This window comes from Cryptomeria japonica, chromosome 3 (genome assembly GCF_030272615.1).
Source record: "Cryptomeria japonica chromosome 3, Sugi_1.0, whole genome shotgun sequence".
In the NCBI taxonomy this organism is placed as follows: Eukaryota; Viridiplantae; Streptophyta; class Pinopsida; order Cupressales; family Cupressaceae; genus Cryptomeria; species Cryptomeria japonica.
In genome coordinates, this window is record NC_081407.1 from 404,808,173 (window position 1) to 404,833,961 (window position 25,789).

The 25,789-nt window shown below is 35.9% G+C and overlaps 1 protein-coding gene across 1 annotated transcript; it reads right to left on the reverse strand.

Annotated features, from left to right (window-relative positions):
- Positions 1-1,791: 1,791 nt before the first annotated feature.
- LOC131035093 (aldehyde oxidase GLOX) lies at positions 1,792-4,490 on the reverse strand. The gene has a single exon (XM_057966730.2). The coding sequence runs from the start codon at positions 4,136-4,138 to the stop codon at positions 2,471-2,473; it is 1,668 nt and encodes a 555-aa protein (XP_057822713.2). The 5' UTR covers positions 4,139-4,490; the 3' UTR covers positions 1,792-2,470.
- Positions 4,491-25,789: the final 21,299 nt, after the last annotated feature.

Consider the following 25,789-nt stretch of genomic DNA (forward strand, 5'->3'; position numbering starts at 1 on the left):
CTCAAGCATGATTTTAGTAATATTATTATTCTTAACCTTTTGATTTCATTTACCCTATGGTGCAACTACATATTCTTATGCTAGTCCAATTCATGGTCTAGATAATGTTTGTACTTGTCATTTATATTAACTATGACCTCAATGGTTAGCAATAAGTGACTTAATATTGCCACAATAAGTTTGCATATACACATTTATACTCAAATTTAGTTGTTCGAGCCATGCAACTTATTATACAAAATTCATTACCACACAAAAGCACAATACTCAATACTTATCATTAGTGATTCACAAAATATAGCAATCAATAACCATAATCAATGAATCCATACGAGATTGCAGCCAATTTTTGTCGATGATCCCACCAAAGGATCGATCCATTTGCTAGGTGAAGTATCTAAAATGAATCACCTCGTAATACAAATACTTACTATGAAAGAATACAACCATTTTTTTTAAGGTGTAAATGCCTTTGATGTGAAGCTATGAACCAATGAGGTCACAAAGGGGGACCTCCTCTCCAATTAAACACTCAATAATAACTCCCCAGTAGGGTTTGAACCTTGATAGCATGAACAACAACACCACAACTTAGCCATAACAACATGCCAATATCAACAATGAATACAACCAATTATCATGATATGTAGATGCACATTAATTAAGGCCAAAATCCCTATTGAATTATTTTCTTTACTATCTAGACATTTATATACTTTTGAGAGAACATATAGGTTCACCTAATTTTGTGAGGATTAACATCCTATTTTCTATTTTTCTTTTGTCATAGATTGAATCAAGAAATATTAGTTTATACTTTTAAGTTCATATGTTATCTATTTCTACTACTGCATATATTTCAGAGTTGATTATGTGAATAATAGCCATGGTGTATCCACCACCTACCAATTAGTGGATCCAATAACATTGCTTTCAAGTTGGTTGTGTTAGTGTGAATGAGGTTATTACCTACCTAGTTATTGGTGGAAATCTATTCACATGTTAAGTTTACATAGGTCCTAGGTGGCATTCTAGAAGTTAGTTATAATTAGGCTATGCTCGCCTCAATTACTATTATTTATCTAGACATTTAATATAATTTGCATCATGCATTTAATGTTTGCATCAAGGCTAGTTGTACATACTACATCACACCTTTCCTATATAAGCAAGACATCTCTTATCTTGTATCACATTGTATTCTTGATATTGGCTAAATAACATCCTCTATTGTTTCTTCGCTCTTGTCATGTGGAGGCTATTAGGTGTTGTAGATTGAAGATCTTGGATGTTTACTTCAACATGAGATACATATAAGAGGATGTCTACTTTTAAAATATTTAGCCTATTTTATAAATTATTTATCATTTTTATAATACTATGTATCACACACTTGAACATATATGCATGATTTTTCAATACATTTTGATTAATAAATCTATGTTTAAAAAATTATATGAACATAATCTAAATATTTTTCTCTAAATTTTGCTCAAATTTTAATGCTATGATTATTTTTTATCAAATTAAGATGGTCAAAAATGAGATGTTTAAGTCTTCATCATTAATCTTAATAAAAATATTAAAAAATTTATAAAAAAATTTCACATGACATCTTAACCAACTTTTGTCGTTTGCATTTTAATATAAATTGTAAATTTGAAAACAGAAATACTGTTCTTATGATTATAGATTGTATCTGAAAGCATTTTAAACCATTAACCCAAATGCAACTAATACTATTACGAGGATATAAATTACCACTTTAATTATGCATATATTTCCAATATCTCTGACATAATTATACTTTGTTTTTCTTAATGTATCCAATATCTCCAATCAATGGAAGAAGCTCGAGAAGCATTGTTCTTTCTCAAGCAGTTTTCAGATTGGAATCCTAAATTTAAAAAGTTGCTAACCAGTTTATGATCTGGGAAGCTTCTCAACATGAACTTAAATAAAATTGCTACCCAGTTTATAATCTGGGAAGTTTCTGAACATGAACTTAAATAAGATTGCTACCCAATTCATAGTCTGGGAAGTTTCTAAGCACGGACTTACAAAAAATTGCCACCCAGTTCATGATCTGGGAAGTTTCTAAGCACGAACTTACAAAAAATTGCCACCCAGTTCATGATCTGGGAAGTCTCTAAGTATGAACTTACAAAAAAATTGCCACCCAATTCATGGTCTGGGAAGTTTCTCAGCATCTACTTACAAAAAAATTGCTACCCAGTTCATGATCTGGGAAGTTTCTAAGCATGAACTTGAAAAAAAATGCTACCCAGTTCATTATCTGTGAATTTTCCAAGCATGAACTGAAATAAAAATTGCTACCCAGTTCATGATCTGGGGAGTTTCTACGCATGAACTAAATTGTTCTTGACATGTTCTCCATATATGGGTGCTTGAAATCTTGAACGAACGGAAAAAGATCAATGTGTGCACATTGCCAAGATTCAATCTTTCTTCACCCCTGAAGCTGCACCCACTTACCAATACTAGGAACACCATGGTAGAGCACAAAGAGAAGATAATAACCAGGAGGAGCCAAGTTGCGAGAAGGAGGAACAAGAACAGAGATCTGGTACGAGAGCGGAAGGACCACAAACTCAACAATCTGGAGTCTCAGAAGCCTCTGGTTCATGGAAAAGCTGTGGGTAGTAAAAGTGGGCGCCATGAGCGAAACAGAGATGTAATCCTGATTAACAGGCATGTTATCCTCAACATAAAACTCCAGCAAAAAGATGGACCCATACATCATTTCATCTGCTTCCCAGAGAGTAACAGTGGGGCGGAGGGAGGACAGATGAGGGGCCAAATAGGGCGGAGAGAAGGCCTCAAGGCTGAGCTCTGTGGGGAAAAGAACACCCACAAAGGTGTACAAAACATTGGGATTACTTCCACCCACGAGAATCCTCCCATCCGGAATCAGATGACAGGAAGAATGGTACACCCGAGGGATTTTAGAAGGGTTAAGAGTCACAAACCTGTTGGACGGGTCTAAATCAGGCCTGTAAAGAACAGGGTGAAAGGCCGGATTGCGGGCCAAGAACCAACCAGCAGTACCATTCTGGGCGCCATTAATGATCAGAACTTCACCAGTGGGAAGCATCACCATGTCGCCCATGACTCGAGGAAAGGGCATTTGCTCCATGGTCCAGGTTGGGTTCGGGTCCGTGAGCTTCATCCGGCCACAGGTAGCAGCTGCGGGAAGAAATTCAGAGTTCTTGGCCTGCAAATAGGCGTTGGATTTCGCTCCCCCACAGATCAAAACTGTTACCTCTTGGAATCCCCTGTTCCCATCCAGTGGAAGCAGGACAGACGATCCGGTCGCAGGGTAGTTCCGTGAGAACCCACCTGGCATGGGCGGGTACTCGCGGAGAACTGTGGCGTTCCTGTAATTGAATGCGACAGACCACTGGTTTGCGAAAATGTAGAGCAACCCATCGGGGAGAAGATGCAGAAAGGGGTAAAGATTGTTCTCACTCGGATCACTGGTTCTCTGCAAGAAAGGGAACTCGATTGTGGACTCGGATTTCGACCTCTTTGGGATGAATTCGTAATTGAATTGTTTCCTCCCGCCCACTACAATTATCCGCCCATCGGGTAAAACTATGTCCGTGCTGTACCATCGACGAACAGCTAGTGAATCCGGGAACTCCACCCAGTCGCAGCCATCGCAGGCGTCGAAGACTCTGACGACCCGTTCTCCATCGCTGTAGCCGCCAGTCTGGATGAGGCGGCCGTCCTTGTCAAGCCCACCTGCAGAGCACCATGTGTCGGTCTGGATCATCAATGGCCGGACTCTGTTCCTTGCAATGTCGTATTCTATGGAGTGCGCCCAGCAGTCGTTTTTCAGGGCTATGTCTTTGGGATCTGCTCTGCATCTTCCGCCCGGTAGGGAAATGTTTGAAGGGCCCAAGTTTGTTCTGTCGAACATTATGACCTTGTCTGTTCTCATCAATGCCATGTGCATTGCTGAAATTCCTGAATTGTTCATCAGGAGCTCCCATGAGCCATTTGAATCCTCTGCTGCTCTGCTTCCCGCGCGCCCCTCTGATAAACAGCAGAGTTGGAACAAGATCAGGAGAATGATAATAGGGCAAATGAATTTGCCCCTGTAGCCTCTTCCCATGCTCTTCTTTCTTTCTTTTAACTGTTGCTTTATCCGTGCCCTGTAATTCAATTGGATTCTTGATGAATCTCGTATATCAAGTTCGAAACTAATTGAATCTTCTTTCTTTGTTTCTTCTAACAGGTTTCCTGTAATTCAATCAGATTCTTGATGAATTTCGTATAGCAAGCTTGAAAACTAATTGCACATGATACCAGAGAGTTTTTACAGGAATCGCAAAGATAAATTAGAATGATGGCTCTCAATTCTCAATTGTTCTTATGTAGTATCTTGGAAAAACAACGTTTTAGGTGGTCTCCAACGATACAAATTTAATCTTGGCTTTTGGTCTAAATCAATTTCAGCTGAAACTGAAGATGAGATGAACTTTCAACAGTAATCTTGGCTTTCGTTACTTCAGTTTTCTTCGTTTTTGGTGTTTTCCTGTTTTAAGCTTAGTTGGGCTGATTTTTATTTTTTCAGTGTTTAGATTTTTTAATGTTAATTTAGTGTAATTAATTAATTCTAAGGGTAATATTTGGGTTGAGACAGTTTTATCTTTTTTTCCTTTCTTTGAATTTGGGTTATTTTTGTTTATTTTATTTTTATTTATTATATATTTTAGATAGTAAATAGTTTTATAGTGAAGTGCATCTTTATCTTTTTTATTTCTTTAAGTTTGGATTACAATTTTTATTTTATTTTTAATTTGTTTTATTTTTTTAAAATAGTAAATAGTTGTATAGTCGAGAGTAATAGTTGGGTTGAAACATTCTTGTCTTTTTTTTTCTTTCCCCCTAGACCTTCACTCTTAGTCATAGAGGTTTCAACCTTTTTTTGGGTTGACATAAAAACCCTATGAAAACCCACTTATTCCGTGTAATTTTCTAGTTGGGATGAGAGACCCTTAGTAGTTATGCATTTTCCTTTCTTTCTTTGGGTTTGGGCTTTTGTTTTGTTTTGTTTCTTGTACTTTATTTCTAGTTAATTTTTATTTTTTAAAATAGTGAATAGTTTAACAGTCGAGAGTAATATTTTATCATTAAAATATGATAATTATTTTATTATTTTCGTATTTGGATTGAGTCTAAAATTGTTATTAATCATTTACTGGTTAAATAGATCATTTTTTTCATATTTCATTTAAGTGAGGATTGGCTAGCATGCACTGTTATATCTTATATCTTATATCTTGTAAGTGAAGTAAAATGGTTTAGATTGAGCATAGATTACTTTGATGAAATGTAAACCTCTCAATCTTTGGCTCTCAACCAAAGAGGTTTGAATATATTTGGGTTGATATAAAAACCCTAAAATCCCCACTCACTCCATGTTGCAGTTTTAAAAATTGAACAGAAAATTAGAAGTTCATATTGGAGTATTATGATTCCTACATACACAATAAACATGGTGCTATAGGTTGTCAAGATCTCACCAAGAACCTTTAACTTTTGATGAGAATAATAGCTTCTAGAGAATAGTTGGGTTGGGTTTACCTTCCATATTTATTGGAACTTTTTGAACTCATTCTTGGGAGAGGTCACACATAATACTAATGTTTTCTAGAACACATATAATAGAGGTTAGTGGCCTTTGACTTTGCACTCACCAAACCAACACTTTTCTTTCTAGAAATGTTTGATCTTTACCCTTTATTTAACTAGAGAGAAGGCCTCGAGATCATGTTATATGATTTCCTATAGTCGTTGATCTTTGTTCATCATCATTGAATTGATCCACCTAGAGACTTGACTAATAAGAAACCAATTTTCATAGATAGTAGGCTCCCAAATGGTGTTTGTAGATTACCTTTTTCTCAAATGCAAATTACAAACAAGTTGCAAAAAACCAAACCAAAGAAATTTAAATTTGTGACACTAGGTTTAGTATCAAATGTACATTTAGTTGTGTACTCATAGAGATCACTTATGAACTCACAAATGAACTAAAAAATCACATAGCGTAATTGTAGTTTCATATCCGTCTATTTGACGTACCTTGATTTTTATATACATTGACAGATTAATTTCATTCAATTAACTAAATTAAATTCTATATTAAAATCAAAACTAAGTACTCTTATCTATTTATTTAATAGTTAGATTAACTAAATTATCTGTTGTTAGTCCTAACTCTAAATGTTAGGTTTTTAATAGGGTTTTAATAGTTGTTTATAAATTTTTAGTCTTTGTGTGACAAAAAAATAAATTGTTTAGTACATACTATTTCTAGTGTTAAAATTCAAGCTATGAATTTTCCCATGAGAGGTCATTAAGGCTATAAGAAAAGGCACACATGATTGTAGAAGGGGTGAAAAAGAGGGATTTGAAGAGATTCCTTCTTCTCATATAGACTAAAGAGAATTGTATTTTACAAGTGGATATTTTTAAAAAATATTTGTTGTTTTCATTTAGTTTTGGTAGTTAGAGCCTATGCTTATGAGAATATAGGATACTACTGTAGATAATAGAGGTTACGTTGTATAACATAGTTTATAAACAAAGTTGAGTGACATGGTATAGTTGAGGTTGGCAAGGGACCTTAATGAGTGGAGTAGTCTTGACTAGCATAGTGCATTCTATTAAAACATCACATATTTTAATATCCAAATAGTCAAAAGCCATTTTTCTATAATAGGTAGACACGATAACAATTTTACAACTCATCTATTCCAAGAATTAGTAAATTGTTGGCCTATTTTATTGGATAAAAATTACTTGTGACTACTAAACTAAATAATATTTTAAAATGATCAAAACAATATTAAAGTGATTTTGCTAACAAATTTAAAAATAAAGATGACTTTAATAAAAATAAATAAAAAATACAATCTAATAAATATATAACATTTGTCAAACTTTTATCTCCTAATATTACTTATACTAGCAATTGCACCTTGGTGTGCAATGGGTATGCCAAAGAGGTGCCAAACGTTAATTAGGGAAAATTTGGTCTACTTTTTCATTAATTTGTATAGTGCAAGAGGTCAATTGGTAGGCCATGATGTTTTTTGTGCAACAAAGGTCTCAATGGAGAAGTGATAGATTAAAATCAATTACGCATCCACTTACAAGGATCCAATCATAATTAAAATGAAACCTTTGAATCAAGAAGATAACCAAGTTTCATTAGCATCGTGCTCATGTTATATTTTCAATAGGGTGAGAGAGGTAGAGACAAGGCTAGAAAGAGAGAGGGACGGAAGGGGGAAGAGAAATAGATGGGGAAAGAGGAGAGGAAGATGGAGAGAAGAGAGATATGGAGAGATATAGAGAGGGAGGAGAGAGGAATGGATATAGACATGGAAGAGGAAAATAAATAGAGAGAGAGAGGGAGAGATAGAAAGATTAAGATAGAGACAGACATAAGATGGATATATATAGAGAGGGAGATATATAGTGACAAAGAGAGATAGAGAGATAACTAGATAGAGATGGAGGGATAAATGAAAGAAGAAATATGGAGAGAGAGATATATAGAGAATAAAAGAGATATAGATATAGTGGTTTAAAAAGGAGGAGGGGAGAGAGAGGGGGAGATATATGGATGGATAGAAGGGGAAATGTCTAGAAATAGAGGGGAGAGAGGAAGATAGAGGTAGAGATGAAGATGGAGTGAGAGAGGGAGATGGAGAATAAAGATGAAATATATAAGGGAATAGAGAGGGATAGATAGAGAGAGATATAAAAGAAGAGGGGGAGATAGCATGATAGAGAGAGATAAGAAGAGAGAGAGAGAGAGAGAGAGAGAGAGAGAGAGAGAGAGAGAGAGAGAGAGAGAGAGAGAGAGAGAGAGAGAGAGAGAGAGAGAGAGAGAGAGAGAGAGAGAGAGAGAGAGAGAGATAATAGACAAAGAGTAAGGTGGAGATAATAATATATAGATAGAGAGGGGAAGGGATATGGAGATAAAGAGAGAAAGAGAGAGAGGAAGAAGGTGACAAAGACAAGTACTAGGGAGAAAGGTTTAGAGAGGGAGGAAGAGAGATAGGGAGGGGGGAGATGGAGACATATAGGGAGGAAGAAACATGTAGTTTCTATATGTGTTAGAGAGATATAAAAAGAGGGAGTGATGGGGAAAGATGGAGAGATAGGGATAGGTAGAGGGAGAAAGAGAGATATATAGAGATATAAAGAGGAAAAGATGGGGATAGAAAGAAGAGATTGAATAGATATAACTTGTAAAATAATAAGGGGTGAGAGAGAGGGAAAGATGGAAGGGGAGACAAAGAAATAGATAAATATAGAAAGAGGGCAACAATGAGAGAGGGGGAAATAGAAAGATGGAAAGATAAATATATAGGAAGTGATATATAGAGAGGTAGAGAAGGAGAGATGAAGGGAGATGAGTGTGTAAGAGAGAGATAGAGGATAGAGAGGGAGAAATGGGGAGTGCGTGTTTATATGAGTGAAAGAGATATAAAGAAAAAGATAGTGAGGGAGAAATAAGTAGTGTGTGTGAGAGAGAGAGAGGGAGAGATATGGAAATAGATATATATAGAGAGAGAAAGATATATAAATAGATAGAGATGGAGAGGATATAGAAGTAGAGAGATATAAAAGAGGGAGTTATAAGGATAGATGGAAAGATGGGGAGAGGGGGAGAGATAAAGAGAGATGAAGAGGTGTAGTGTGAAGGACATATGGAGAAGAGAGATATAGAGAGGTAAGAAAATATAGATAGGGCAGAGAGACAACAATGAAGATAATAATCGAATTGCATGCTACCCTAAGCATAAGTCACCAAGGACACATGCTATCCCTAAATTATTGGCATTAAATAAATAATCAAAAGTTACTCTCTCTCTCTCTCTCTCTCTCTCTCTCTCTCTCTCTCTCTCTCTCTCTCTCTCTTTACACTTTAAATTTAGGTTTTAAATTAAAATTTATTTTACTATATAAATTTAAATAAAAATCCAAATAATTATCTTACAATAAATAAAATTTTATTAAGAAAAAAATATAAATTAAATTAATTCTAACATATTTTAATTGTTAATTCCATATGAAGGCATAAATAATTAAAATAAAGTTTTAACTTAATATTTTTAATTTTCCTTAAGTTAAAATTTTATTTTAATTTTTATTAAAATAACATAAAAGATATTCTTATGAAAATAAGAGAATAATAAAATAAATATCTTAATTCAAAATATAATTATATTATAATAATTAAATTTTTAGTAAGACAAAAAATTATGAATTGAATTAATATTTTAAAAATTTAATTGTTATTATGAATTTGATAAAAAGATATAAATAATTAAAATAAATTTTAAACTTAATTAAAAAATAATTCTCGAAAGAAATAGATGAAGAATTAGAATAGAGCTAATTGTTTCTTTTTAAATAATTTTTCTTTTTCTTTTTAGAAACTTAAAAAACAAGATAGATCCTAATATTAAAAGAAATAATATTTTTAAAAGAATTATCAAAAGAAGATAATAATAATAAAAGATATAATTTTTATATAATTTTTTATTAATAATATTAAAATATATATTTTCAATTCAGTTATCGAGAAAGATTTCCTTTTTAAAATTAATATAAGTGCAATAATATGAGTAAGATTAATTCTATAGTCTTGCATCCTTCTCATTTTTGAACCATTGATTTCAAAAAGTGGGTGATCCATTTCATATAGGGAATGCCTTTGGCATATTTATTCTTAATTAATATATATCTCATATTATATGCTATTACTTTGAATGATATAGCTCAAAGCAAATGAAATAGATAGATGTCATCCAAAAAGTAAAACATCTCATTACATCAATATTCACTATAATAAAAATATTTCTCCCTAAGAAAAATGATAGTGTAGCTCTTTTCTAATGCTTTTGTTTTTGTGGTAGATAATGTTATTGTTTGCACCTTTCTCCGTCTTGATAAAGTCTTCCTCTACCATGACAAGTTGAAGCTTTGAGAAACCATACTCTCTTATCTTCTCTATGCACTCTCCAAATTCAAATAACATTGTGATAACCTCTACAATGCTTCACACTTCATGTCAATGTTTTAAGTGAAGGTAGTGCTCCTTTCACTATTGACAATTTCTCTATTTTCTCCTCCCACCATTGAACATGCCTCAAGCTTAATAAATCCTCCCTACTTGTCAAATTTCTTCTGGAACTTCTCTACGATGGGGAACTCAATGATCTATAATGAATTATCTCATCTCGAGCCAACTGAATGGAATAACCAATAAATCTAAGGATGAAACCAAGATCACCCAACTGGGAGCACTTGAAAGAAATAATTGAAATTATAATGAAAGTAATTTTCTCACAAAAAGAAGGGGAAATATAAACAAATAGCAACTAAAGCTATTGTCAAAGAAGCATGCTAATTAGATATGAAATTCCATTAATTTATAGTTTCATAGAGAATAACCTTATTTACTTAGATCTAATAGATACCCATATATTTTGATTTGGTTGAATGTTATTCAATAGATACCCAAATGAAAGTGAAAGATGATTAGGACATAGGAATATATAATCTCTTTCAAAAGATAAATACAAGTCAGACAATGTCAAAAATAACTTGCTTTGGGAATACACGAAGATTATGCTTTGAAATGAGAGTTGGGATGTACATTTAATTTTATTTTTCTACCACTTGGGTAAGGATTTGACATGCCTTAAGGATACATTTGTGGTTATAATTTTTCTTTAATAGTTACATGGAAAAAGTGTATATTTTATGTTTTATTTTATATTATTTTATATAGATGTCTCTAATATGTAGTCTTAATATTAAATTGGTCACTTTTGACCCATATTAATTGTAAAGTTAACACTTTTTTTTTTTTTATCTCATCCCACTTTATTTAATACAATCATGTTCCAATTTCCAAAGCATTATCCAACCTAGACAAGATTGTTTATAGTTCACTCTTCTTTGCTAGACCAACCTATCAACATCTACCTCTATATTCAAATTCAAATTTAGCTATTTCCCATAAAACTAGGATTATTATTTGCTTTTTTATGGATAGACCATATCAAATGAAGATAGTTGGGCCCAATGGGTAGGATTTTTGCTTCAAGGTGGGATTGGTGGGGAGCTGGTAGGATTTTTGTGCTCAATTAGGATTAAGAGATCAATGTTGATGCTTTAACCTTGAGTTGGTTGTGGACAAGTGTGATCATGATTTGATGTGGGTACATTGATCTTTAGCTTAATGTTCGTCATCTTGATCAATTAGACCTTTGATGATAAGTGGGAGGTCTTTTGATTTTATAAGGCTTCTCAACCTTGGATCTTATTGATATTATGGACCACAAGAAAAAAGGTGGACTGTCTTCATTTAGCCTATTACATGGATTGATTTAAAAGAATGACAATGCTAGAGGGTTTTGGATGACCTTGATATGCTCATTATTGTTAGGGGTTTTGAATAAAAATTAACTTTATTGTTTTTTTTGTGATTCCTTGCTTATAGCCCTTGAGCAATTTCATATATAGCTAAATTAGTTAATTAGATTGTTTAGTTTCATTGGGTTAATTATGTCGACTATACTTTTTCAATTATTGAAGGTTCATGTGATGGAGGGCTTATGCAAGGGGGTAGAGGTGCCAATTTATAGTTTGAGGTGTGGAATTGATCAAGCATGTCTTAGTTTTGGCTTTAATTTTTTCATGAAGGACCCTCTTATGCTAGAATGGTTTCATTTTGGTGAGAGTTAACATATATGTTATTTTGATTATGAGCTCTACGGGTTGATGTATTAAGCCCTATGGAGGTTGACAAATTATGATTAATATGGATAGATGGTGGTATAATGGGCGGAAAACTATAGGGATTAATGGATGGCTAGAGGGATTAGGATGAAAGGGTTTCAATGATATTTTAATGGATTAGGATTAATATTGTTGGATAGTGTCTTATGTTTTGGAGAATGATGGATGGTTGGATAGGTCATCACTAAGCAATTTTGAGGGATTAGGATTAACATGGATGAATAGAGGAATTTTGTATCTATATTTGATAGATGAGGATTAGCCACTTATGGTTTTTGATTAGGAAGCTTTTCCCTACTTAGGTGTTTGAGGTTATAATTTGGGGGAATATTGGATCCCGTGCTTATAAGGAAACTAACCATGGTATCTTTGTCTCACATGATAAATGATGATCCAATAGGGGGTTTCCCTTTTCATAGAGATGATCCATAGATTTTAGACATAGGTTTGTAGGATATCTAATGTTAGCACGTTCTTGGGTAAAGGCTCTTGATTATACATGATGGGTAATGAAGGCCTATAAAAATGTTGCTCAAAATAATGTCATTGAATGGTTCATTGGTATATTCATATTGATCCACACGGTTATCATGCTAGTCTACAAAGTTATTATCATCATCAAACTCAAAGGGATTCATGAATTAGCTAAAAAATGGGATCATGGTTTTTTCTTTGATTGGGATCTAGATTTTAAAAAGGTTTTACATATGTTTCTACATAATTCTAGAGTAAGTAATATGAAAACGAAAACACAAGAACACCCTAGCCATTCAAATGGGAGTGTTTAGTGTTTATAGTGATAGGGTTGAATAAAAAGCCAAAAATGACTAAGACATTAATAACCATCTTCTTCATATTTCTATTTATATGAGTAAGAGACTACGATTTTCTTCAATTCAAAATATAAAATATATTTTGATAGTCCATTATATTTGGATCTAGATTCTAGACTCAAAAGAAAATAATTAATTAACTTTAGATTCTAGATGTTAAAAGAACACATGTCTTAATCATAAATAGGTCAAATTTATGTATTTTAAGTTTACATGAACAAAATTTAGTGGATAGCTTTATGTCCATCAAATGATCAAATTTTAAAATAGTATAATTGTACCTTTCATTCAAATTAATACTATAACAATACATTGATAGATAATGTACACATTTTCTTCTATGTACCTTTTGCACAAGTGTAATTCACTTTACTCGGATAAAAGTGCAAATGTCAATAAATTGTGGGAATCAAACTTGGTGGATAATTCTATGTCCATGAAATTAAGTTTTAGAAAAATACCTTCCATCTAATTTAGTCCCTTCTAACTACAAATTTATGTACTTCATCACAATTATGACCACATGTTGATGGATGATTGGCACATAATTTATTACATATACCTATTGCATAATATACTTTAATACTGTGGAGGAATAAAAATCTCTCAAAATAAAATAAAAAATAGTTAATGGATGGTGGGAATCAAAATTAATGAATAATTTTATGTCCATCGAATTGACATTTAAAAGAATTCATTTGAGCTGCAAATTTATGCACCTTATCATGACCATGACCGCATGTTGTGTTATGATACTAATATCATATATTCCTAAATATATTAAATATTTCAAAGTATAATAAGGATAAATAAACACTTGTACGATTCTCAACCTTAACATTATTGTTGGTTGCAACCTTAACCCCTCTTAACTAGAATGAAGAGGTGTGTCCCAATATAGTTATTCCTAAATAAGGAAGAGAACTCTCTCCCATGCGATCATATCATCATATATTAAATTCATATAGTATTATTTGATTATTGGAGCCCACACCCTTGAAGTGGCTTGCTATTTTACTATTTCTTATATTTATTTCTAAGAGATATCATAACAAGTGGTGGGTGAGTGCAAGATTATGAGGGTCTAGAAAGTGGTGATAGAAAAAATGTGTTTTTCACCTACCCAAAAATTGTGAAATCTAGTTTGACTTTTTACTAGGGTTGGGTAAAAAGTACATTTTACTATTATGAATACTATTATATAATTTTATATAATATATTATAGTAATATAATTACAAATATTTTTTTTTTTGAAAAAAGGGGTAAAGATTTATTCAGAAATCATAGAAATACAAAGATCAGGCCTTAGGCCCACCAAGACAACAACAAAAACTAAGAGGATCCCAAAAGAACCACCAGTAGCACCACTACAAAGTCCAGTGACCATAGCATTAGATCCGAACATCAGATTTCCAATGATAATACCTATTCGGAAAGCCCTAAAAAAATGACGCAATTACACCAAAAACCAGGCTCATCCGGACCCTCGAAGGGCCTCAAAAATGACAATGAAAAGTAAAAAAACATAAAAGGGAAATTGATCCTACACCACTGGGTGCTCTTGCATCATCCTGTCTTCTAGCATTAACTTGTCTAAAGTTTCAAGATAATTAGGAGGTGGACCATCCCTTCCACTAAAATCCCAACCATCAACATGCTATGAAGCCCACTTGGCCAAACAATTAACCACTGTATTCCACTCCCTGGGGATATGACAAAAGGAGACAAATTCCAATGTATTACACAGTTATAAAATCTGTCTGACCACAAAAGCTAATTGCCAACTCACATCATTCAAATTTTGTTTGTTCAACATGTCCACAACAATTTGAGAGTCTGACTCACAAATAATCTTCCTCCATCCTAAAGAACAACCTTGCTCAATGACAATCTTAATAGCTAGGGCCTCCATAAGATTGTTACAGTGATGCCCAATATAAATAGAGAAGAAAAAAACTGCACAACCATCATCACCTCTACCTATACCTCCAGTACCTGCATGTCCAAGAGTCCCACGGGAAGGGTCATTTGTATTAATTTTTAGGATTCCCATAGGAGGGGGAATCCACCTTCCATCTCTACTTATCCGTTGCTTCGCATGTCGAGATCTATTTCCTGCAGCACAGTCCCTTTTAATGTTTTCCAATTGCAGATTCCTTACAATAGCATAATCACCCAGATCAACATTTTCAGACAAATTGCACTTAGTCGAGATTGTCTCCTGAAGCCTATTAACTATCTTCTGCCACAGCTGAGGACTCCCTATATGTGAATCACAAAAGACCCTCCGATTCCTTTCCAGCCACAAATTCCAGATAATAAGTGTTGGCCCAATAGCCCGAGCCACTTGAAGAAAAGAGGTCTTTGCTGGGGGTTTGCCCAAGCTATCCCAAAAGTCAATTAAAGAGGTAGCATGAAAACAAGCATGTTGCCAATCCTCCCACCACTTGTACCAAATCTCCCTAGAGAAAGGGCATAGAAAAAACAAGTGGGAGCAATCTTCCTCATTATGCATACAAAGATAATAGATAGATGGTCCCTGGAAGCCTCTCTTACAAAGATTCTCCCATGTGAGGCATTTCCTCTTAGCAACCAGCCATAAGAAAAAAATACATTTCGGCCAAGAGTAGCTATTCCAAACCTTCTTCCACCAGGGAACATCTTTTAGGCCATGCAATTGCCTATCAAGTTGAGCATAACCTTCAACAACAGAAAACTTGCCTTTTGGGTTAGGACCCCAAGCCAAAATATCTCTCTCCTTGAGGGAACTACATAAACTACTCTCCAAGATATTAACCAACACCACACGATCTTCATCTGAGCCACCCAAGGGCCATTCAAGAGGATCCTTCCAGCAAGTCACCTCAACCTGTCCAATGTGCCTAACCATTTTAAAATTCTCCACCTTAACCCATCCAACATCAGTGAAAATGTTGCAAAGAGGCTGAAGCTATGGATAACTAGACAAAATAAGAGGGTGACCATCCCAAGAGTTCTACCAAAAAAGAGCTTCAGAGACTATTACAAATCCAGAAAAGGCCATCTTTAATAAGTTGGGCACCTTTTTTAAGAGTAGCCCAGCTACAAGAGCCCCTGCCCACTAAACTAAGACGAGGCACCTCATGATCATTAGCACCAGGGAGATACTTGTGGGTTAAAATCTTGGCCCAGTCCTGATCCTGACTGTTACACCACCTCCAATACAACTTAGCCGCCAAGGCCTTGCTAACCAAAGCAATTGATCTGAGGCCAAGACCCCTAGCATGTCTCGATCTACAAACAGAGTCCCATTTAACTAAACTCCACTTAGAAGAAAGAAAACTACCAGACCATAGAAATTGACGGGAAAGAGCATCAAACTCTCTCACAAAGCTGGAGGGGGGAGCCTGCATAAAACACCTATAAATGGGAAGCGCTTGCACCACAGTCTTCAGAAGAATCACTCTTCTAGTAGAGGATAATCACCTGTAAGTCCAATGATTAACCTTGCAACAAAATTTATCCAAAATTCCTTGCCAAAAATCTCCATGTTGAACCCCCAAATCTAAAGAAATCTCGAGGTATAACAAAGGAAGGGACCCCGTCTGAAATCTGAGGATCCTGGCAATCCTATTCTGAATAAGTTGAGGAGTATTAAAGAAATATATGGATGATTTATCTTCATTAATTTTCTTACCTGAGGCTTTGCAATAGATATCCAAAGCTCTCCTGAAATTCATTGCCTCATTGATTCTGGCCCTGCCCATCAAACCTGTGTCATCCACAAACTGAAGATGAGAGTAGGGAGGTAGAGCATTGCTCCAACTCCAGCCCTGAATAAGACCATGTCTCACCTGGGAAGTGAGAAATCTTCCAAGTCCTTCAGCCATGAGAATAAATAAATAGGGAGATAAAGGGTCCCCTTGTCGAAGTCCCCGCGAAGCGCTAAACAATTCTAAGGGTTCCCCTTCAATAAGAAGCAAGAAAGAGGTAGAAGTCACACAACTAAGAACCCAATTCACCCACTCTTCTCCAAAACCAAAATCCAAAAGAATCTTCTGTAAGAAATCCCAACTCGCCCTATCATAAGCTTTGACCATGTCAAGTTTAATAAACATAGCCTTCTCCTTAGAGGAAGCCATCGAATGAATAGCCTCCATTGCTATCACAACTCCATCAAGGATTTGTCTTCCATTAATGAAACCACCTTTCTCTTTAGAAACCAAAGTGTAGAGGAGGGGTTTGAGTCATTCAACAGTCAATTTAGTGATTATCTTGTAGACAACATTACATAAAGCAATAGGCATGTACTAATCCAAGCTATTAGCCCCCTCCTTCTTAGGAACAAGAGACAAGAAGGTAGAATTCATAGATTTGAGCATTTGTTTATTCCTATAAGATTATTGAACCACATCTAGAAGATCATACTTTATAATCTCCCAAAATTCCTGAAAAAACTCGATAGGAAACCCGTTAGGGCCAGGAGCCTTGCCTTTTTTCATTTGAAACACAACCCCCTCAAGTTCAGACAATAAAATGGGGCGCAAGAGAGCATAATTCATTTCAACAAAGACAAGAGGGGGAATACAGTTCAAGATGGCCCTCTCTTCCACCATAGCTTCGGGATCCTCTCCGATAAACAAATTAGAAAAATAACTAACAACTTTCGTAGTAATTTCTTCTTTAGATGAAAGATGAACCCCTTCTGAAGATATGAGAGAGGTAATAGAGTTACCATACCTCCGAGCCTTAACAGAATTATGAAAAAAAGTTGTGTTTCTATCACCTTCTTGGAACCAATCCACGTGAGACTTTTGTTTCTAGAAAATCTCCTCACGCAACTCCCACTCTTCTAAGTCCTTGAAAGCAAGGGACTTGGCCATACTGAGCTCCTCAGTCATCCCTTGATCCCTAATTTGACGTGTAACCTCATCCAACTTGGATTGATTTGCCATCTTGTGTCTATGCAGATTCCCAAACCATTGTTTATTCCACCTCTTCAGCCTGTATTTCACATGTTGTAATCTCTTCCCAAAGGTGTACATAGCCCACCCATGGGTAGGCACCCCTTCATACCACCAATCAACCATAAGATCCTTCAACGTTTGATCACAAAGCCACATCAATTGAAATTTGAAAGAGGGATTTTTGGAGGTTCTAAAAGATGTCATAGAAAGCTTTATAGGCCAATAATCAGAACCCCTCCAATCAAGAATTTTTGAACTGGTGGACCACCTATCATGCACCCAATACCAGGAAACCAGAAATCTATCAAGCCTTTCAGAGATAGCCTCAACACCACTCCTCCTATTATTTCATGTAAAGACACCATTAATTGGCTTCACATCAATGAGATTCAAGAGACCAATATTATCTCTGAGTAAATTTGAAGAAGGATCAAGCCTGAATAACCCACCTCGCTTTTCCTCCAAACTAGTAATTGCATTAAAATCTCCGGCCAAAATCCAAGGGAGAAAAGGATCTTGAGCCCGAACAAGATTGATGTGAGCCCAAAGATGTGACTTACCCATAAGATTGATGTCAGCCCAAAGATGTGACTTACGCACAAGATTGATGTGAGCCCAGAGATGTGTCTCAAAGCTAGAAGTGACCATAGAAATGGAAGACCTGCTATAAAACCACCACAAAGGGGAAACTTTCCTCGGGTTCTACAAGCAAGCAACCTCCCCTGAACTGCCATGAGAGCTCACTCCTTGCAAAAGGCCCTGTGGCCAGACACGCAAAGCACAACTGGCCAAACCATCCACTGAAAGCTTGGTTTCTTGAATAAAAACAACATCAGGAGACTTAGAGTCAATTAATCTGCGAACAACCTTTTGTCTAGGGATGTTGTTCAACCCCCTTACATTCCATGAGAGCACAATCATTTATGTGGTTGAGAGAAGTGGGAATCAATGGGCTTCACAAACCCTGACTCAACCAAAGTATCACCAATAAGCTTAACCTTTTCCTGATCCATTTTTCGTCTACTCCTTAAAGGTTTGTCTAAAGAACCCTTTTTGAGGGTCTTCTGCTGCAAGCCTAAAACAGGCGGGGCTTTGTTACTCTTCGCAGAACCTGAGGCCACTATAGTGGAAGGAGGAGTAGACGACATGACCATTGCACCTTCAGGGACCTATGACCCACTAAGATCTTTGTTGTCCTGAACATGGGAAGGCAAATCCATAACCATTTGAACATCCTGTTGATTCTCCAAAGATAGGGCCCGAACCTCTTTCTTGGAATCCCCATCCAACACCTCATGTTGAAATTGGGCACCCAAGGACATTTCAACTGTAACTCCTTCCTCTTGGACCAAATCATCTAGAACATCAAACCTATTTAGCGTGACATCATTTTGCCTATCCAACCAGGTTCTCTTCTTTCCTTTGTCTTAATTCTGAGGTTTGAAAGGAATGAAGCCATCTTTATCAGTAGGACCATTAGGCATAGGGGCTTTCCGCTTATCTTCCCCCAGATCAGAGTGAGGAGGATTAGAAACAACCAACTTAGAAGATTTGTTTCTGGGACATCTCCGTTGTAAATGACCATATTCATGACAAATTCTGCATCTAAATGGCAGGGTCTCATAGTTCGGCTGTTGGATCCAAGAAGATCTCCCAAAATAGATTTCCATAGAGTCTGGAAAAGGATTATTTCAATAAACTTCTACACATATACGAGCGTAGTAAATTACCTTTCGATCTTGAGTTTGTGAAGCCGAACCCACAGGTTTACCAAGAAGCGGTGAGATTGAGTGAAGAATATCTTCTCTCCAGAATTCCAAGAGAAGCCTCGACAATCGGATCCACACGGGCACATGAGAGTGAAGCTCCTCAGCAAAATTAAAGCCAATATGCCAAGGTTTGATAAAGAGTCCCACCTGGTCGAAAAAATAAGGGTCAACCTCAAAAGCCTTGTTTTTGTCTGCCAGGTTGGAAAAAATAACCAGAAAATAGTTATTGGCTGCCATAAGTAGGTCCATGTCTCCTTGAAGATTCTAGACAGGGCGTGCCCAAGACTCTAAAACAGGTATAGAGAGGTGAAGATCGATAAATTTGCATATGAGAGCATGATTACACCAATATCAAACATCCTCTGAAATTTTCTCATGTTGAATAACCAGAAATGGATGATCTTGGGATCTCTCCAAACAACCATTCACCTTTTTCATGCGAAAAGGCTCTTTCGAAGAAGAGACGCGTGCCCTTAATTGGGAATTACTAATGTGTTCTGTATACACCTAAAAATGGTCTTGAGATAATTAAGTAAATAAGCAATTATTTAATTAATCCCCCTTCCTAATTTAATTGAATTCATTAGGTAATTTGATTAAATTCTCCCTTTCATCTACTTATTAATAAATATAAGGATTTATTTAATAGGTTCATTTCCATAGTTCCCTTTGATTAATTAATTCAAATTAATTAATCCTCCTCCCACTTCAATCAATTCTTCTAATCCTCTAATTACTTAAAACAAATCAATTTATGAGTTGTTGAGAATTAATTAGTCTTTTCCTATTATTTGAATTTTTAAAATTCAAATTATCCACATGCCTCCTAACTTCTAACCACCTAACCTAACCATCCATCTAGCCTAACCCATTCCACCTAACCTTGGGTTTAACTAACCCTATCCTATCTTGCACATTCTAACCTCCTTATCCTAACCTCCTATGGTGTGGATATTTTCTTCTTGAGACACATGGCACTTTGGCCACATGTCTCCTCTCTTGGACACTTGCCCTTTTATGAGCAAAGCTCCTTGACACTTGTCACCACAGAGATGACAAGTGTCTCTTCCTCCAACCTCTTCTCCAACCTCCTCCAATTTTACCCTTGATATCTTCAAACTCAATTTGACCGTTGATTCCTGCCACCTCACCCCTGGCCTTGGAAATCCTATAAATATCCCTCATTTTGGAGCAATAAGGATCCCATCTCATTTTCATCTCAGGCATTGTTACTATAGGCATATCCATTCTAGCATATCATTTGAGCATTGTTATTATAGGCATTTGCATCTTAGATTTAGTTTAATTTGATCATTTTCTAGCATAATTGCTGAATCATGTAGCTTAATCAATCTCTTTTCTAGCTTAATTGCATCATCATCATCATCATAGCTTAATCATGCATATCATTAGCTTAATTAGTCTCTTGGATCAATCGAGCATAATCAATCTCATCTTTGCATATCCTTATCATTTCAAATCCTCCGTCTACGTGTAGTCAAGTCACTGGGATTGCTTATCTAGATCTGAGAGCAAATCCATACTCGCATCTCTTAGGAGGCGATAGATTGCTTTGTCATGGTTTTATCTTTCTTTTGCTTATGATTTGCTAACCATGCTTGTAATGATCTATTGAGTGTTTTGTGTTGCAGCTGCAGGTATCACACATCACAGAGCACGACATGTTCCTTTCCACATGCATGCATCAAATGAGACGGATCTGCCATATCCAGATCTCTAGAGATCATCTGAGAAGAGGATAACCCTCTATTCTCCATGGACCCAGAGAAAATACCAAAAGAAGAAAAAGAAAAGGGGCGAAAAACCCAACCCCAAAACCCCACACACCCCCAATGGCAACCCAGAGCAGAAGAAACAGAAAACGGTTGCAAAAAATCCCTACGGCAGCCCGGAAAACCCGACCACGGGTAAGCAAAAACTGACCCCCAGCAAACAAGAAACCCCTCCCCCCCCGGAGCGAAGCAAGCAGAGTGCAGGACACAGGCTAGGGCACGTCAACCCTAGCACGACACCCACGCAAACACAGAGCCATCCTCCCTCCACTTTTTCAGAACCATTAGTCTCTTTAGTTGTCAATTACAAATATTATTATATTACATATTAGTATATATAATATATAACTAATATGTGTTATGTTATATTATTTTTAAAAAAGAATCATTGTGAACAAATATCCATTTTGTGACTGTGGATCTAAAAAAAGTAACACATGTGAAACATCATTTTATTTGCAATCACCCACAGAAAAAGCCCAAGAGAAAGGGGAAAGGAACATATATCCACTTATATCTTATGTTTCCTGATTGTTAGATCTTATGTGATTACTTTATTATGTCCATTAAATTTTAACAAGTAAAAGTTGGTTTTATATTGATTCAAACCCCCTAGTGTGTGCTCATCATCTCACATACATTCAATAGTCTCAAGAAGGAAACAACACTCGCACAAGAGTCATACAAGGTTCACACAAGGTTCACACAACCACACAAGAGACTCAAGGCACCAAAATTTACACGTCATACAAGCACAAGATTTAGCTCAACACCAAATTAGATATCCTCAATCCAATTCTAAAGGCAAGGGGGAGTAGCTAGTGGAATTTCCCATGATTCTCCAAGACCGAGCTAAAAAATGAAATTCAGATTTGCATAAGTTTTAGAAGTGTCTTTCACGTGTTTGTTGAGGGTTAGGTTAGCTCCTTATTGCGTCACTTTTGATTTTATTGATGAAAGTTTTTGCATCCGTATGTGAGTGTAATACTCCGTGTAATAACTAAAACTATATTAAAATGATTTTATTAATAAATTTAAAAATAAAAATCACATTAATCAAAATTATAAAAAAAAATACAATCTAATAAATATACATTTTTTATTATTAGCACTTTATCTTTTCATGTCATCACCCCCTTTTTTCTTTATATTGATTTTCATTTTCATTGATTTTTTCTTATTAACTTCCTCTATTCTTATTTATTTAGTAATTTAATTTGGTTCTTGTATGCTACTTCTCTCCTCATTCATCTCCTTTTCCTCTTCTCCCTTTCACTAGATCCTCCTTTCTCTATATCTTATCAATTACATAGGTTCTTATGTCAATTGACCTTGGGGCCCCAAATTCCCCCATCTATTTAGACATCCTGGTTTACTAAAACCATTATTTTTTTCTCTCTTCTCATGCTTTCTTTACCTTATAATGGATCATAAAGTGTGATCTGAAATATTGGCACCAAAAATCTACATAATCAAGTCCAGAAAAATTCAGCTAAAACTTTAATGTACAACAAATATTATATTCCATTATTTTGAATGATATAACTCAAAACAAACGAAATAGATAGATGTCATCCAAAAACTGAAACATCTCATTACACCAATATTTACCGTAATAAAAATGTTTCTCCCTGAAAAAAATGTCATTGTAACGCATTTCTAATACTTCTGTTTCTATAATAGATAATGTTATTGTTTGCACCTTGCTTTTTGTCTTCATAAAGTCTTCCTCAAGTTCAAGCTTTCAGCAACCATAAAAGATGATCTTCTCTACACTCTTCAAATTCCAATAACACTCTGTTTACCTTTCCAATGCCTTACACTTCATTATTGTCAGTGTTTTAAGTGAAGGCAGTGCTTCTTCTTCCACTATTGGCAGCTGTTGCATTTTCTCCACCCCCACCACTGAAAATACCTCAAGCTTAGGAAATCCTCCTCCCTTGCCAAATTCCTCAGGGAACTTCTCTATGTTGGGGGACTCAACGATCTCTAGGTGCTTTAGACTTGCGAGTTTGTGCAAGGCAGGTAGTTGTTCCAGCATTTTACATTGGAACAATCTAATGAAGTTCAGATGTTGAAATTCACAAAATGAATTTTCAATTTCAAGTAATTGAGGACATTTTAGCCAGAGCTTCCTCAATTTCAACATGGCATTCATGTCATGGGGTAGCCTTTCCATACCTGTGAGATACAAATATAGATACTCCATCTCCTTCATGCTTCCAAACATTCCTCCTTGAATCATTTCACCGTTATTTCGAAGTCCTAACCTCTTTAGTTGGTTTAGGGTGCCTAAATCACTAATTGAAAGTCGATTTTTTCGGCCCTTATTCCATCCTATATTTGAACAACCAGTTGCATTCAGGAACTCCAGAGACTTAAGGTGCGAGATCCCATTAAGGCACTGCAGATGTTTACAGGCTTCAAGGTTCAAATGTTTAAGGGAAGTCAACTTAGAAATGTCGGAGGGGAGTTGTGTAATATGAGATCTTCCAAGATCTAGTATTTGAAGGTTTTTGAGAGCAGAGATAGAGTTGGGCAGTCTCTTGATGGCACAAACCATAGCTTGAGGCAAACTAAATGCTTCATACATCCCATGCTTTTTGGCAACGATTGGATACCAGTCACTGACAAAACTAGGACCCTGAGAGCAGTCATACTCCCAATCACCTCTTTTGGAATTTCTGTCAAACAAAGATTCTCAAGAAGTCACAAAGAGCGGATATAGGGAGCTCTGAAAGCCTTGGGAACCCTAGACAAACTGTTGTCCATCAATGAAATTCTGATGTGTCCAGAACAGTGGCCCGCTGGAAACTCAGAAACACCTCTGCGTGCCTGAAAGAAGCATTTTTCTTCCTTCTCAGCAATTTGGCGTGCTAAATCGTGCAAAACATCATGCACCCTGAAAATGATCACCTTTCCATCATAATCCTTCTGGACTGGTTCAATAAGGCATCGGTCCGCTAACAAATTGACACAGCTCCTCCAACAAGGAGCTTGCACTTGGCTCCCAAACATCATCTAAAAACAGGGCAAACTTGTATTTTGCCATGCTTTCATTCAACCAAGTTTTCACCTGGTCTTCATCTCTACTCTGCAATCTTTCATCTACTTTAAGAGCTATTTGTCTCACAAGATCACTTCTTAGAGCATTGAAAGATGGATTTTGTAAACAGTAAGCCAAAGCATCAAGCCATTGCAAAAGAGACTCTTTGTACCTGGTTACTGTTGAAGACTCGTTTCAGTAGTAGAGTCTTACCAGCCTCGCCCTTCCCAACTAGGCCGAAATGAGAATCTTTTTTTGTCCAGCTCTGAATCAATAATCTCCTCAAGCCTCTTGGATGGAAAATCTTGTCCAACAATGAGTACCTCCTCAATATACTTCTTGCTGGAAGGGGCTGAAGAAGTGGATGGAAGGAGATCTCCAGCAGTTCGCAGATTAAGAGAATCGATTTTCTGGCCGATCCGTTCAAGTGCCACATCCTGGTGAAGCTGGTGGAGCAGAGCAAGGGGAGCTACATGCCTTTCTACATGCTTTTCCAAATTTGCAGTGACTTTATTGATCTTTTTGCTCATTGTGTAACGAGAAAAGGGATGCGAGTATGAGGGTATAGTGCAGTGCTGGGCCAAATCAGACGCTTCCTCCAGAAGAGCATTCAATTCATTCAACCAGTTGTTGATTATGGAGGGCAAAGGATGGTGAGGGGATGTACTTTCTCTGCCGGAGGTCAAAGCCCTCCGATACTCCTGCAATTCAACATTCATTGCTTCAATTCTGGGAACCAAAACTTTCAGGGCATCCAACTCTTTTCTGCATCGAACGGCAATGTTGATGTGATGAATTATCTGATCTCGCCAATTGAATGGCGTAACCAATAAATCCAGAGATGAAACCAGGATCGCCCATTTGGGAGCACTTAGAAGTAATTGGAACTCAAAAGAAAACAGGAGAAATATGTTTAACCAAATAGCAGCTAAACTGTTGTGAGATAAGCAGGCCAAAATGCTATGAAACGCCATTAATTTATAGTTTCCCGGAGACCTTGGTCAACAAGAATCTTAGGACACATTCGAAAGATCGTACAAATAAGTTTTGGTCGAATACTATTCGATAGATACCCAGAGATTTTGAATGACCGAATACTATTCAATAGATACCCAAATATTTTGATTCGACCGAATACTATTCAATAGATACTCGAATGAAAATGGAAGTGAACATACTTATATATATATAATACGTTGAGAGATATTCTTGTCGAGGTATTTATTCTATTTTAAGAATATATAATCTATGCTAAAAAATAAAGACAATGAGACAATGTGAAAAAAGGAAGCGATTGTGACTAGAATAAATTTTAATATTTTAAAGATTATTTTGGAAATATGTGAATATCATGTTTTGTAATGAGAGTTCGGATATTTGACGTGAATTAAGGATGCATTTGTGGTCATAATTCTTCATCATCATATTTTATTCTATTTTAGGAATATATAACCTATGCCAAAAGATAAAGACAAGGAGACAATTTCAAAAAAGGAAGCACATAAATGTCATTCGACTATGTCATAGTTCTTACTCTTCCCT